This window comes from Lissotriton vulgaris, chromosome 11 (genome assembly GCF_964263255.1).
Source record: "Lissotriton vulgaris chromosome 11, aLisVul1.2, whole genome shotgun sequence".
Lineage (NCBI taxonomy): Eukaryota > Metazoa > Chordata > Amphibia > Caudata > Salamandridae > Lissotriton > Lissotriton vulgaris.
In genome coordinates this window covers 604,111,514-604,126,771 of record NC_141699.1, presented here as the reverse complement: position 1 = coordinate 604,126,771, position 15,258 = coordinate 604,111,514, and the positions used below count along the sequence as shown (strand labels likewise).

Genomic DNA, 15,258 nt, shown 5'->3' with positions numbered 1-15,258 from the left:
TCCTTCATATGTCACTGAAAGAGGTCTAATGCCAACACCTTAGGAACACTAGATAGTTTAGTGCAAGAGCCTTGTACTTGGTTAGGCAGTTTGTCTGGCATCCCACTGGTCTAGTGCATCAACTAAAGGAACCTGTGATTAGCGGTCTTGAATCCTAACAGGACCGGTCCTTTGTTCCTTCACTGGTCGATACTCAGATGGATATTATCATTACCATGAAATTGTGTAAGCTGCAAGCTATCACTTTACAAATAAAACTGTCAAGAAATCTTATATTTTATGATGGTGCCTCAGTGACGTCATGTTCCTGAGTCTCCACATTTCTAGTCCTAGGCTTACATTTAATGAATCATTGGGTTCTAGGTATTGAAGTCTTCAGAAGACTCTGAAGGAGGCCGTCAAACTCTCATGCTCAGCTGTCTGAAATGGCCTAGGCCAGTTGTTCTGAACCTGTGGTCTATGGACCGCTGACTTCTTGCAGCACCTACTCAGGGGGTCTGCAACTGTTTAGAAAAATAAAGAATACTAGCAGATTAATAAAGTATATACACATAGCAAAGTAAAATGTAAAAGTAAAAATTTGAAAAAACTCTCTAAATGAGAAGGAATTTGCCATTGATGTCTAACAGTTAAGCTGATATCCTTAGCTTGATTAGCGGGAGCAGCAGAAGTATGGCACACACTAGAATGGCCAAATGGTGGTCTCAATTGAAGCACTGGTATGCTTAAGACAGTACGTATTAGGAGCAAAAAAGCCAAAGTGCTATGCTAGAGTTTAGCATATTGCTGTGTTCTTAGAAATAAAACCAAATTTTGAAAGGCTTCAGCCTTCCTAGTAACATTAAAATTGTGGTTTTTGTATCCATTTCTGTTTATGAATTAAATGAAATATTTAATGATTTGTATTTATATTATATACTTTTTTCTATAGTTGTGTGTATGTTTTTTGAGGTTCACATACCAGAAATTATTTATACTGGGATACGCGCCTTCCAGTAGTTATACTCTTGGAGGTCCACAGAAGTCAAACGTTTAGGAACCACAGGCCTAGGCAATATATGAGTGGTATACACAACATATACATACATAATTGAAAGAATATCTATTCATGTAAATCCAATATACCACCCAGTGCCTCTTCATATTCCTGCCTTTTCTCTTCCATCATTTATTCCAGCCTGCCACCCATATGGTAAAAAACACAAATTCGAACAATCTTTTTTTTAACAGTCGTTAAAGCTTCTGAATTACACCAACATTGAAATCACTTCCATTTCTTTGAATTTTCCTACCATTGGTTAACTGACAAGTAGCCTATTTTGTATTGCAACAGTCTAACTCATGATTTAGCAAAAATAAAAAACACAAATAAACAAATACCCTTGTCCATTTTCTTTTGTTGGTATTTAACACTGGACTGGATGTTGAATTTGTATAGCATAAGTGTTTGTATATATTTTCATCCATCACTCCAGACGCAGATTGCCTGCTCATATTTTCAATATCCTCCCTTGGTTATTAAGTAAAGTGTGCTTTTCTATATATGAAACTATCTAAACCCACTCGTCATAATTGTTGTTCATCTTCAAAATGTCCACCCAATCCAAAATGGCTGCTTCTATCGTGTGACATGTGGTTGTTCATTGTGGACCTAAATATATGATTTTAAAAGTTCTTGATTGTGAAAAGGCAGTGGAAAGCTGCCCAAAGTATGAGCACATTTCTTTGTAGGCAATCCAAGTGAAATCGCACTGGTCTGTTTCAGAGTGGCTAGTAGAAATCAATTAAGAAATAGCCCCCACCTTTTGAGAAATGCCACAGAATGTCTGGCTTATCATCAAGTACATAAGCTATATCAGTCAGATTAATAGGCCACAACGAAAGGGTTGTGGCTGCCAAGCAGATATATAGGATAAAATAGAAGCTAATTTTTTGATCAGTGCCCTGATTTTTATGTTTCGGTGTTTGCTTTTGTATTTTCTCTTCAAAGGTGGAGAAACAAAAACGAATGGAACGAATAAAACAGAAACGAGCTCAACTACAGGAGTTACTACTACAGGTAAACCATTTATGGTTAAAAAAATATTTTTATTTGCTATCATTTCCCCCTCCAATTACCTTTGCTTTAGACCCCCATTCAAGAATGGGCTAAGTATCCATCCTTCTGTCTACTCAACTGTACCCGTAGGACAAGAGCTGGTACTGTTATCTATCATGTTTCTTTGTTGTGTCTGCTAATTGAGCCAATTCCTTTGAGATCCTCTGAACACAGAGTGCTTAATCTGAAAAAATGCAACTATTTTCATGCTTCTAAGAATAATTAACACTGTCCTTTGTTAATGATGAGTTGGTGGTGTAGCTGCAGCTGTATTATACATGGATTTCTTTCTGATGGATACCTCTAGCTGTAGATTCCCCCCTGTTAGAATATTCCCAGGCTCCAGAGTGGTGTGGTAGAATTCTTCAGCAATGCTCCTGTGCACTGACAGGTAGTGCCTTGTTGCTCAACAATGACCCCATATCACCTGGAAGTGATAGAGCAGAGGTGCATGTACCCCTGCGCTGCTCGCTGATGTCCTAACTTAGTTGTCTTCTGACCACTTCGAAATTCGTTCTACTACAGTGTGCTAGGTAAGATGTCTCTAAAGAAAACGACAGGATTCAAGCTGGGCTGAATGTGCATGTGGGTGTCTCTGATAGATAGTCTTCGGTCACAACTCGAAGTCGTACGATAAATGTTGCTTCATACACCTGAAGGCGATCCAGGAGCAAGAGGCAAAACTCCATGTTGCTGAAACAGTTGAAACATAAGTTCCACTCCCCGTCCAAGTCATAGCTAGGTTTGTGATATAGTTAAAGAGACCGGTTTCATGCAAAGCACCTTTCCCACTCGATTTTTTTCCAGAAAATCAAAGTAGAAAGCTCGTTATACAAGAAAACTAAGGGAGACTCAAACCCATCCTGCCACTCCATATCAGATGAGAAGGCACTAGGGCGTTAATCAAAAGATCATACTTCAAAAGTATCTTCTCACTCTGTCCTGTTGTACATCTGGTCCCAGTGATCCCAAAATCTCAACACAGGCGCAAATAGTGGCCTTCAAGAAGGCTGTGCTGCAATTCTTGCGGCTCCCTCCTGTACATATTCTGGCTCCACGAAGCTACAGGGGACTCCAGTTGGACTTCTGCCGACGGAACCTCCTCTGACACCAACTGACCCCTTTGGATCCACTCCTGTGTCAGCACAGATGCTGACTTCACTAGAACCAGCCCTGGACCAAAGTCTAATGCCGGTCTCCGCACCCCTGAACCAACTTTGCCTGCCTCAGATATGTGTTGTGCCATACAATTTTAAAAGCATGCCCAATCATTATTCAGCCAACCTCTAGCCCATGTCCTCTACTTTGATGCCAGTAATATCAGGAACTGGAAGCTTTATTCAGATCTGACCCTGGTGCAGTTCAAGGTATCCAAAATGTTCTCTGCAATACCTATGATAATAAAGAGGAGTACAACCTGCCCGTTCCTCATTATTCTGATGAAGGCCATTATCTTTTATTTAGAATGTCAGTGGCCTAGATGCATCCCTAGAAGGTGAGTTGGCCTCACCACCTGAACCATCAATTAAAGAAAGTGCCTCTTTCGCAGTAGTAGTGTGAAGGGCAGCAGAAGTGCTAGACTTGCAGTAGCCTACTCTTGAAAGTAAGACAAATTTATTAACTGAGATCCCTCAACAAAAATCCGACTCCGTCTTAGCAGCTATTGCCATTCACAGACTCTCTTACACACACTTAGACATTTTGTCTAAGCCATACTCATGTCCTCAAGTCAGTTGGCCTGTAGCCAGATGCTTTAAGCCGGTTCCCAGTGATCCAGAGTTTTTGACAAAACATTCTTTGTCAAATTCCTGGTCATACAGTATATTTAATCCTAATGCCTTTCAAACAGAGAGTGAAAACGTTTTGATGCCTTTGGAAAGAAAATATTCACCTCAACTAGCTTAGCTTTAAGTTCCTTTGATGCAGTGTGCCATCTGAGCAGGTACACCCATTCTTTATTAGATATTACCAGCAAGATCTCGCCTGCCGCCCGAAAGACCTCAGAACCTTGCTGGCTCAAATGATGCAAGAGGGACAGGATGTGGCGAAATATGTCTTCACTGTTGACTTAGACAGCACATACTGTATAGGTAGATATATTGGTGCCATTGTCGTTCTTAAAAGGCATCCCTGGATGAAATCCCCTGGCTCCATAGATGTTGTCCAAACGTCTTTGATGGGCATGCCCCTTGATGGCTCAAGATTCTTCGAAGAAAAAGCTGATTCAGTGCTCAGACAATTTAAGTACAGCCACCCCACAGGATAATTCTGGTGAGTCATGCTTCCAGTCAAACGGTTCTATCAGCACTAAAGAAAATCTTGAGGCTTTTCACTGGGCTAGTTTATTCGCAAGGCCAGCCCTTCCAGCCTGTACACCAGCAGCAGATCCAGTTCCCTTGGGGTAGAGGATTAGACAGTGGCTAAGGGGGTTTGAACAAGCAGGGAAAACTTAATTCTAACTCCTCTTCTGCTGCAGCGGCTGCTAAGCTGCTTCATTATCTGAGGCCTATATCCAGCTGATAGGAGGAAGGATACAACATTTCCTCCCTGGCTGCTGAGCCATCACACCAGACAGATGGGTCTTGCAAAGGATTCAAATGGGCTACATCCTTCGTTTTATTTCATCCCTTCCGCACCTGCCTCCCTCCACATCAAAGCAACTTTTGGAGGATCACTCCACAATCTTGAGGGAACAAGTCAGCCTTCTGCTGTTCAAGGGTGGCAGTGAGCGGGTGCTGGATCCAGACAGTGCAGAGTGGGGTGCTACTTCCTCGTACCTAAGAAGACAGAGGCCTCCGGCCTAAACTGTATCATCTGAAAGAAACAGGTTAGTGTTAGATTCCTTAACTTAGAATATCCCCAGGGGTCAGACTGGATCCAGAAAGTTTTGCGTAGCAGTAACCCTGCGCGTTGGTAGGCGTCGTCTGCGGCTCCGCGTCAGTCGTCAGTGTCGTTGGCGCCGGGATGACGTCGTCGGAGTACTTAGATGCCGCCCTCACGCGCTGACGTCAGTTCTTCTTTTTTCCAGGCCAGCAAGCGCAGATCCGGAAAAAGCAGTACTCCTTAGTCATTTTTTGGCTAATTTTTTTGATCTTTTTTGATCCTGTTTCGAGTTGTAAAGACTATCGATACCGGTAGGGATGCCCGGGTTACAGCCCTGTGCCGATTGCAACCGACTGATGTTGGTTACCCACCCCCACCGCCGGTGCCTGTATTGCCTTGGGGCCGACCATGACGATAAGTCGTGCCCCGACTGCCGGGCCTTGACTTCGAAGGCTAGGCGGGAGCGGTCTCGTAAGCGCCTCGAGCTCCGGTAGTCGGCCCGTGCCGTTCACGGTCCAGGTCGAGGAGGAGGTCGAAGGACCAGTCGCGGGGCCACAGTCATCAAGCGACACAGCCCACACGGCTCCGCCGGAGCCACAGGCGCCGCTGCCAGCTCCATACCCGCCGGTCCCTGGGCTGAACGCGACGCCGGAGAAGATAGATGCCTTCCTCATGGCCATGAGGTCGCTCTCTCCTCCGTCGGGTCCTGCTGTGACGCCTTCGGGTCCCGCGGCCCGACTGGGAGTGCAAGCGGGCTGGGTGCTTCGGCCCCGGCGCCGTCGTGTGCTTCGGCACCGTAGACGATTCCGGTCCAGACGCCGCAGCGCCGCACCGGATCCGGGTCGCCGCTGGTCGACCTTACGACCCCTTCGCCGGCGCTGACCCCCCCCCCCCCCCCCCCCCCCAGGGTGTCACCCCCTATGCCGTTTCAGGACAACGTCGTCCCCGGTCCCTCTCTCGGTCCGGATCCGGCGTCGCTCGACTCCGCACTTGACGCAGAGAGAAGAGCAATTCTTTTATGATCTGGCCCCCTCCTTTAAACCGGACTATCAGGAGATGGGAGGCAAGGGGGACTGGGAGGGGTCTGAGGACCCTCTGGCATGAGAGTGCCTGTCGTTTCAGGTCTGGGCAGTAGATCTAGGGGAGGCCAGTGGTTTGGACACTTCGCCCGACACTGGCTTTGCTTCCCCTCCTACCATGGCTACGGAGGAGGGGGCTGCTTACAGTGTGGTGCTGACGAGGGCAGCCAAGGCCTTGGGTCTTGAGCTCCCAGTCGCGGCCGTGAGAAATAACCTCCTCACCGAGGTCCTTAAACCGCAGGCAAGCTCTTCAGAGCCTCTACTGCTGTTTAATGAGGCCCTTACTGATGTTCTGTTGGGCACTTGGTCCAGGCCCGCTACAGGTCCCCCTGTAGATCGGAACGTGGCCAGGTGCTACCGCCCGGGCGACCCTAGCTTCCTGTCCACCCACCCCACCCCGAGAGCCTGGTTATCCAGGCCTCTAACTCTCAGACCACATTCCCGACTGCACCACCTGATCGGGAATCCAAAAGGTATGAGCAGTTTGGTAAGAAGCTGTTCTCCTCACTTAGTTTGGGGTTGCGGCCGGTCAACACCGCTTGCCTTTTGGGCCGTTACACCCACTCTCTGTAGGACACGGTCGCGGACGTGCTGCCAGCTTGCCCGGAGGCGTCAAACTCGCTCAAGCTCTTGCGGATGGGCGGGATGCAGCACGATATTCTATCCAATGAGCGCTGGGCAGTGCGATTTCCACGATGGTGGCGGTTCGCTGCCACGCCTGGCTGAGGTCCGCCAACTTTTCGGCTGATGTCGTTTGATGGCCGTCGCCTTTTTGACTACAAGGCAGACCGCGCGCTTGAGCGTTTCAAGGACTCCAGGGCTACGGCCAAGTCCTTGGGCCTGTCGGGCCAGCGCCACCAACCTTCTGCCTTTCGCTGCTTTCGTGGCCAAGGAAGGGGCGCCCCCTCACGTCCTGCCAGCCACGGGCCGCAGACTAACATCCAGGCAGCGGCGGACGTGGTAACCGCCGTGGCGGTGCCAGGGGACAGCCGCAAGGCCATTCCACATCCACCCACGCAGCATCCGCCTCAAAGCCTTCCTAGTCTGAGTTTTCAGGCCCATTCGACACAAGTGGGGGGCAGGGTTCGCCATCACCTCCTCCACTGGCGCTCCATCACATCGGACAGGTGGGTGCTGCAAATCGTCTGAAGGGGCTACTCCCTCCCTTTCGAGGCGACCCCTCCAGCCATGCCACCGCATGTCGGGGGATCACTAGCAACTTCTGCAAGAGGAAGTTGCGGCCCTCTTGGCCAAGGGGGCCATCAAGCGCCTTCCTGGGCCAGAAGTAGGGTATAGTTGTTACTCCCACTACGTCCTGGTTCCCAAGAAGGGCAAAAGGGGCCTACGCCCTATCTTGGACCGGCGGAACATCAACAGCTTCCTCCGGAAGGAGAAGTTCAAGATGCTGACTTTGGCTCAGGTCTTAGCTGCCCTAGACCCAGAAGACTGGATGGTAGCGTTGGACTTGCAGGACGCATATTTTCACATCCCCGTCATGCCGCCCAACCGGCGTTACCTGCCGTTCATGGTAGGCCGCGAGCACTTCCAGTTTACCGTGCTCCCCTTTGGCCATACCAGCACCCCTCGGGTGTTCACGAAAGTGATGGCGATGGTCGCAGCCCATCTGCGCAGATTAGGGGTGTCAGTCTTCCCCTATCTCGACGACTGGTTGTTGAAGGATGGCTCGCCCCAGACAGTCGTCAGCCTCCTCCAGACTACGGCCGACCTCCTGCACCTGCTGGCGTTCTCCATCAATGTGCCGAAGTCACACTTGTGTCCCTCTCAGAAGCTCCTTTTCATCGTAGCGGTTCTGGACTCGGCGCATTTTCGGATTTATCCTCCGAACAGCGGGTTCGGGATATTCGTGCTCTGATTCCGATCTTTCGGCCTTTATCCCGAGTCTCGGTCAGGGTGACGCTGCGGCTTCTGGGGCTGATGGCCTCCTGCATCCTTCTGGTGTATCACACCAGGTGGCGGATGCGGGCTCTGCAGTGGGACCTGAAGTTTCAGTGGGCCCAGCATCAGGGCAAACTGTCCGACCACGTCCTGATCTCGGAGGGCACTGCGAGACAGCTGCAGTGGTGGCTCACGGACCGCGATTGGGTCAACGGCAGATTCCTCTCAATACCCCAACCGGAGCACGTAGTTGTTACGGATCCATTCCTCCTGGGCTGGGGGGCTACATAGGAGAGGCGGAGATCAGAGGCCTCTGGTCTCCGACGGAGTCCCGGCTCCATATCAACCTTCTGGAGCTGCGGGCGATCCTGCTTGCACTGAAGGCATTCCTTCCCTCTGTCCGGGGAAGTGTAGTGCAGGTGTTCACGGACAACAACAAACAGGGTGGGGTGGGGTCGTGGACCCTTTGTCAGGAGGCTCTGCGCCTCTGGCAATGGCTGGAACACCAGGGCGTCACCCTGGTGGTTCAACACCTGGCAGGTTCCCTGAACGCCAAGGAGGACGAACTCAGCCGCCGGTGCATGATGGATCACGAATGGCGTCTGAACTCGGAAGTGGCGCAAGGCCTCTTTCAGCGATGGGGAGAGCCTTGGTTAGATCTATTCTCCACCGAAGAGAACACGCAATGTCATTTCCAAGGCGGCACTCGCTCGGAGACGCTTTTCGTTACTAGTGGAGCTGCGGTCTATTGTACGCCTTTCCGTCAATACCACTTCTGCCCAGAGTGCTGAAGAAGATCATGCTCAACCGGGCCCAAGTCAGCCTTGTGGCTCCGGACTGGGCACGAAGATACTGGTATCCCGAGCTACTCAGCATGTCAGTCGATCCCCTGATTCGTCTGCCTCTTCAGGAGGACCTTCTGTCGCAGCAGCAGGGGACGGTCCTCCACCCGAACCTGTCCAGTCTCCACCTCCATGCGTGGAGTTTGAGCGGCGACAGTTGAGACCATTTGACTTGCCTCCTGAGGTCTGTGATGTGATTCTGGCAGCCAGGCGTCCCTCCACAAAATCAGTATACGCCTGCGGTGGAACAAATTTGTGGCATGGTGCACAGCAAAGGCTGTGGATCCCCTTTCTGCCCCCCTTTCAGAGGTTCTCCTCTTTCTTCTTTCTCTTGCCCAGCAGGGCTCTGCTCTGGGCACTATCAAGGGCTACCTCTCTGCCATTTCAGCCTTTTTAAGGCTACCTGATCAGCCTTTTCTTTTCAAGTGCCCTGTTGTAAAAAGATTCTTGAAGTGTATCACTCACATGTTTCCTCCTGTTCCTTTCGTGATGCCTCAGTGGGACTTGTTTTGAAGGAAGTGAGCGACCCGAAATACCCTTGAGGGCTTGGGTAATGAAAGTGAAAAGGTAAAGTTGCCTTCAAGGGACTTTATTTAATCTGTATTTTATTTAGTTGAGATTGTTCTAAAAAGGACCAGTCGATTGTCCTTGAAGTGAATAAATCAACAATTTACTATCTTAAAAAAGAGCATTGCATCAACATATAACATATAAACATATAAACAAAGACACAAGGTGTATACGAAAAAATATATTTTTATCAAGTGGTTCATTCAAAGAAATCAACTTCATATACAGATCAATAGACAAATAGAGATTAGGACTGTGGGTACACACATAAGTGAATTACTAGGTGACACAACAGAACCTAAAAAAGCACCTATCCCAAATCACATTGAGTAAAACAAAGAAAGGGATAGGGTGTATAGTCGACGTTTCGGTTTCTCAGGCGTTAATTTGCTGAAACCATCCTCAGGACTGTTATTAATTGTGGTCTGTATAGAGATATTGTTATCTGAAAATCAAAGGATATTTTACAGTTACAATATTAAACTAAATATTTACGTTACACCCTGGTGACAAAACAATAAGATTTAGACAATTGGAGACAAGAAAGACACTAACATGATATGTACAACATGAACATTATACAAATACAAGGTTTATTTACATAAAATCACTATGAATCTGAAGTGCATTTACTTAAAAACAAGAAACTTCACAGTAGTTCCTACATGTTAATCTAAAACAAACAGAGTTATTCACAATATTTTCTATTTGGTATATCCAAATGTTTTGGAGACCTTGTTTTTTGGGTCAGAACAGATGTGGAGTTGTTAGATCTTTGAGACAAAAGGCTTCTACATCATTAAGATCTATTATTTCATATCAGATAGCCCAATTGATTCTGGTCCGATTATTATAGCAACAATGATTGAATCAGTCATATAGTTACATGGCATAAACCGTTAGTAATGGTTCAACCCTCAGAGAAGGTGACTTCTTGTCTATTAATTGGCATACTGTTCTATAACGGATGTTATATGAAACCACATAAGGCAAATCTGACTATTTGTATTTAAAACTATTTTTATCACAAAGGTCTGAGTACCTGTTCATAGAGTATCGTTACTGCATCCCATGGATGATTGTGGATCGGAATGTCTTTAAAATCTGACTGAAACATAAAAGTCCAGTATTTAGGGTCTGCGTTTATAAGATTGGCATGGGTAGATCTATTTGTTTGGTGAAAACATACCTATTAGTTGTAAGGCAATGGGCTTCACGTGATAATTCAAGCTGTAGGTGAGAACAAATATTCCTCATAGAGCTCAGGTATTATGGAAAGACACGAAGCATCTGCAAAATGTAATAATCAATATTTACTGGATCTTATCTATATCCTGGTATGGTAGCCATATAGTATTCAAAAATGAGTCTTACCCGGTGTGTATGGAATAAGATCTTGTCAATCACCGGTATCAAAATAAAACAAATCAATACGAATTGGAGAAGGTAACACGTCGAGCAGTTATTAATCCTGCACCGCCTATCCAAGGTAAAAAAGAAATGCATATGCATTAAGAACGCGAGTCTCTTACAGACTGATGGCATAGCGTTAGTTAGCACAATATGTCCCAATAATTTGGGCACATATATTCGGATTTCAGAGTGCTACAAAACATACTAACTTGTAGACTTATTCAAACAGATTGTTTTAACCACGGCGCCGCTTTAAATGTTACATGCGACAGGGACGGGGTTGTTCTGAGCATATTGTCAGTATGCAAAATATGTACCGGCAGTTTAAGCGCTTATACCAGTCGTTTGGCGCTTTCAAAGTAAAAGGCGCTGCAGAGATTCAAAACAATATATGCTGGGGTAGCAAAGTTTTGAGCAAAGAAACAATTTTCAAACTATATACCGATAGCAAAACATGCATTTAGAATTTGTTACGCGCTTTCGAGATTACTGGGGCTTCAGAATTACACAAGGTGTGTTTCAGGATAACAAAGTCCTGAGCGCAATGAAATATGAATTCAATTCCAGTATTCTTACCTAGTATTCGGACAGAATAGAGATGAAGAGCGTCTCGTCAGTACGGAGCCACGAGTAGTTACTGACCGCTCTCGTGTTTATAAAAGAAATGTTTGGAAATGGAAATAGGACTATACTCAGCGGCCATATTGGACTAGTCAGTGGATGATGTAAGAATGGGACAGGGAGTTTCATGGATTTATTCACAGAACATCCGTTATTGTAATTAACATTTCAAAAGATATCAAGGAATAACAAAGAGTCGAACACAGTATATAATCATTCTGACATTCATAGGTTTGAGATGTATATTTAGCAGTCGCAAATCGATCTATAAAAGTTGTTATTTCATTATTTAAAAGTCATAGCAATCGGACTGCTTGCTTATATAATATGGATCTTTTTGGGCAGATGGATTTAACAAATTCAAGTCAGGCATGCCAGGGCATGCCATTCTGTTGCTGAATTCAAACCTCGCTTAACAGTATCAGTAAGGCATATCAGTTTGCCTTCACGCATTGTTAGTATCTTGTCAATGTTATTTTGCCTTTTGTTGGGTTTTATTACTTCTAAAACCCACCATGTCATTTCAGTCTCCTTATGGCCTAGACGTAGGAAGTGTTCTACTAAGGGAGCTGTTTCCTTTTTGCAACGAATGCGCGACTGATGTTGCAAAATGCGCTTCTTTATGGGTTGGATTGTTTTACCCAAGTAATGTAGAAGGCAGGGACACTGAATGCAATAGACCACATTGGTGGTATTACAATTTGAAAAGCTTTTATTCGTAAACTGAATGTTGTTAATTGTGCATGCTTTTACTGTTCTGGTGGTGGCACAGGCAGCACAGTTATTGCATTTAAAGTGGCCTACCACAGGACTCAGTTGCCTCATGTTGTTTACAATGTTCTCTGTAGACGGATTCTCATATGCATGAATCAATCTATCTTGCAGGTTCGTGCCTCTCTTGAAGGCAAACAGCGGTTTCTGCTTTAGTTCAGGAAAGGAGTGAAGTAAATTCCACTGTTTTGATATGATTTTTTTAATCGCATTTGAATGCGTGCCAAAGGTGGTTATACGTCTTCGGCGAAACTGTACATATAAAGATGACTACTTTCTGGAAGCCAAAAAACTGAAAGACAAATTGTTTTCTCATGGTTACCCGGGCAAATTACTGAGGAAATCGATGAAAAGAGCTTGGTACCAAGACCGGGATGCTTTGCTAACAGTAAAAGAACGCCCAAATGAGACTAATATAGTCTGTATAACCACCTTTGGCACGCATTCAAATGCGATTAAAAAAATCATATCAAAACAGTGGAATTTACTTCACTCCTTTCCTGAACTAAAGCAGAAACCGCTGTTTGCCTTCAAGAGAGGCACGAACCTGCAAGATAGATTGATTCATGCATATGAGAATCCGTCTACAGAGAACATTGTAAACAACATGAGGCAACTGAGTCCTGTGGTAGGCCACTTTAAATGCAATAACTGTGCTGCCTGTGCCACCACCAGAACAGTAAAAGCATGCACAATTAACAACATTCAGTTTACGAATAAAAGCTTTTCAAATTGTAATACCACCCATGTGGTCTATTGCATTCAGTGTCCCTGCCTTCTACATTACTTGGGTAAAACAATCCAACCCATAAAGAAGCGCATTTTGCAACATCAGTCGCGCATTCGTTGCAAAAAGGAAACAGCTCCCTTAGTAGAACACTTCCTACGTCTAGGCCATAAGGAGACTGAAATGACATGGTAGGTTTTAGAAGTAATAAAACCCAACAAAAGGCAAAATAACATTGACAAGATACTAACAATGCGTGAAGGCAAACTGATATGCCTTACTGATACTGTTAAGCGAGGTTTGAATTCAGCAACAGAATGGCATGCCCTGGCATGCCTGACTTGAATTTGTTAAATCCATCTGCCCAAAAAGATCCATATTATATAAGCAAGCAGTCCGATTGCTATGACTTTTAAATAATGAAATAACAACTTTTATAGATCGATTTGCGACTGCTAAATATACATCTCAAACCTATGAATGTCAGAATGATTATATACTGTGTTCGACTCTTTGTTATTCCTTGATATCTTTTGAAATGTTAATTACAATAACGGATGTTCTGTGAATAAATCCATGAAACTCCCTGTCCCATTCTTACGTCATCCACTGACTAGTCCAATATGGCCGCTGAGTATAGTCCTATTTCCATTTCCAAACATTTCTTTTATAAACACGAGAGCGGTCAGTAACTACTCGTGGCTCCGTACTGATGAGACGCTCTTCAACTCTATTCTGTCCGAATACTAGGTAAGAATACTGGAATTGAATTCATATTTCATTGCGCTCAGGACTTTGTTATCCTGAAACACACCTTGTGTAATTCTGAAGCCCCAGTAATCTCGAAAGCGCGTAACAAATTCTAAATGCATGTTTTGCTATCGGTATATAGTTTGAAAATTGTTTCTTTGCTCAAAACTTTGCTACCCCAGCATATATTGTTTTGAATCTCTGCAGCGCCTTTTACTTTGAAAGCGCCAAACGACTGGTATAAGCGCTTAAACTGCCAGTACATATTTTGCATACTGACAATATGCTCAGAACAACCCCGTCCCTGTCGCATGTAACATTTAAAGCGGCGCTGTGGTTAAAACAATCTGTTTGAATAAGTCTACACGTTAGTATGTTTTGTAGCACTCTGAAATCCGAATATATGTGCCCAAATTATTGGGACATATTGTGCTAACTAACGCTATGCCATCAGTCTGTAAGAGACTCGCGTTCTTAATGCATATGCATTTCTTTTTTACCTTGGATAGGCGGTGCAGGATTAATAACTGCTCGACGTGTTACCTACTCCAATTCGTATTGATTTGTTTTATTTTGATACCGGTGATTGACAAGATCTTATTCCATACACACCGGGTAAGACTCATTTTTGAATACTATATGGCTACCATACCAGGATATAGATAAGATCCAGTAAATATTGATTATTACATTTTGCAGATGCTTCGTGTCTTTCCATAATACCTGAGCTCTATGAGGAATATTTGTTCTCACCTACAGCTTGAATTATCACGTGAAGCCCATTGCCTTACAACTAATAGGTATGTTTTCACCAAACAAATAGATCTACCCATGCCAATCTTATAAACGCAGACCCTAAATACTATACTTTTATGTTTCAGTCAGATTTTAAAGACATTCCGATCCACAATCATCCATGGGATGCAGTAACGATACTCTATGAACAGGTACTCAGACCTTTGTGATAAAAATAGTTTTAAATACAAATAGTCAGATTTGCCTTATGTGGTTTCATATAACATCCGTTATAGAACAGTATGCCAATTAATAGACAAGAAGTCACCTTCTCTGAGGGTTGAACCATTACTAACGGTTTATGCCATGTAACTATATGACTGATTCAATCATTGTTGCTATAATAATCGGACCAGAATCAATTGGGCTATCTGATATGAAATAATAGATCTTAATGATGTAGAAGCCTTTTGTCTCAAAGATCTAACAACTCCACATCTGTTCTGACCCAAAAAACAAGGTCTCCAAAACATTTGGATATACCAAATAGAAAATATTGTGAATAACTCTGTTTGTTTTAGATTAACATGTAGGAACTACTGTGAAGTTTCTTGTTTTTAAGTAAATGCACTTCAGATTCATAGTGATTTTATGTAAATAAACCTTGTATTTGTATAATGTTCATGTTGTACATATCATGTTAGTGTCTTTCTTGTCTCCAATTGTCTAAATCTTATTGTTTTGTCACCAGGGTGTAACGTAAATATTTAGTTTAATATTGTAACTGTAAAATATCCTTTGATTTTCAGATAACAATATCTCTATACAGACCACAATTAATAACAGTCCTGAGGATGGTTTCAGCAAATTAACGCCTGAGAAACCGAAACGTCGACTATACACCTTATCCCTTTCTTTGTTTTACTCAATGTG

At 44.6% G+C, this 15,258-nt stretch overlaps 1 protein-coding gene across 6 annotated transcripts in view; it reads left to right on the top strand.

The window, feature by feature from the left end:
• Positions 1-15,258, top strand: part of TFDP2 (transcription factor Dp-2) — a 631,051-nt gene that overhangs the window by 463,159 nt on the left and 152,634 nt on the right. For all 6 annotated transcript variants that reach the window (XM_086943706.1, XM_086943705.1, XM_086943703.1 and 3 more), the window contains one exon: positions 1,991-2,059. In XM_086943706.1, the coding sequence (XP_086799832.1) occupies positions 1,991-2,059 (69 nt within the window). The remainder of the gene's footprint in view (positions 1-1,990; positions 2,060-15,258) is intronic.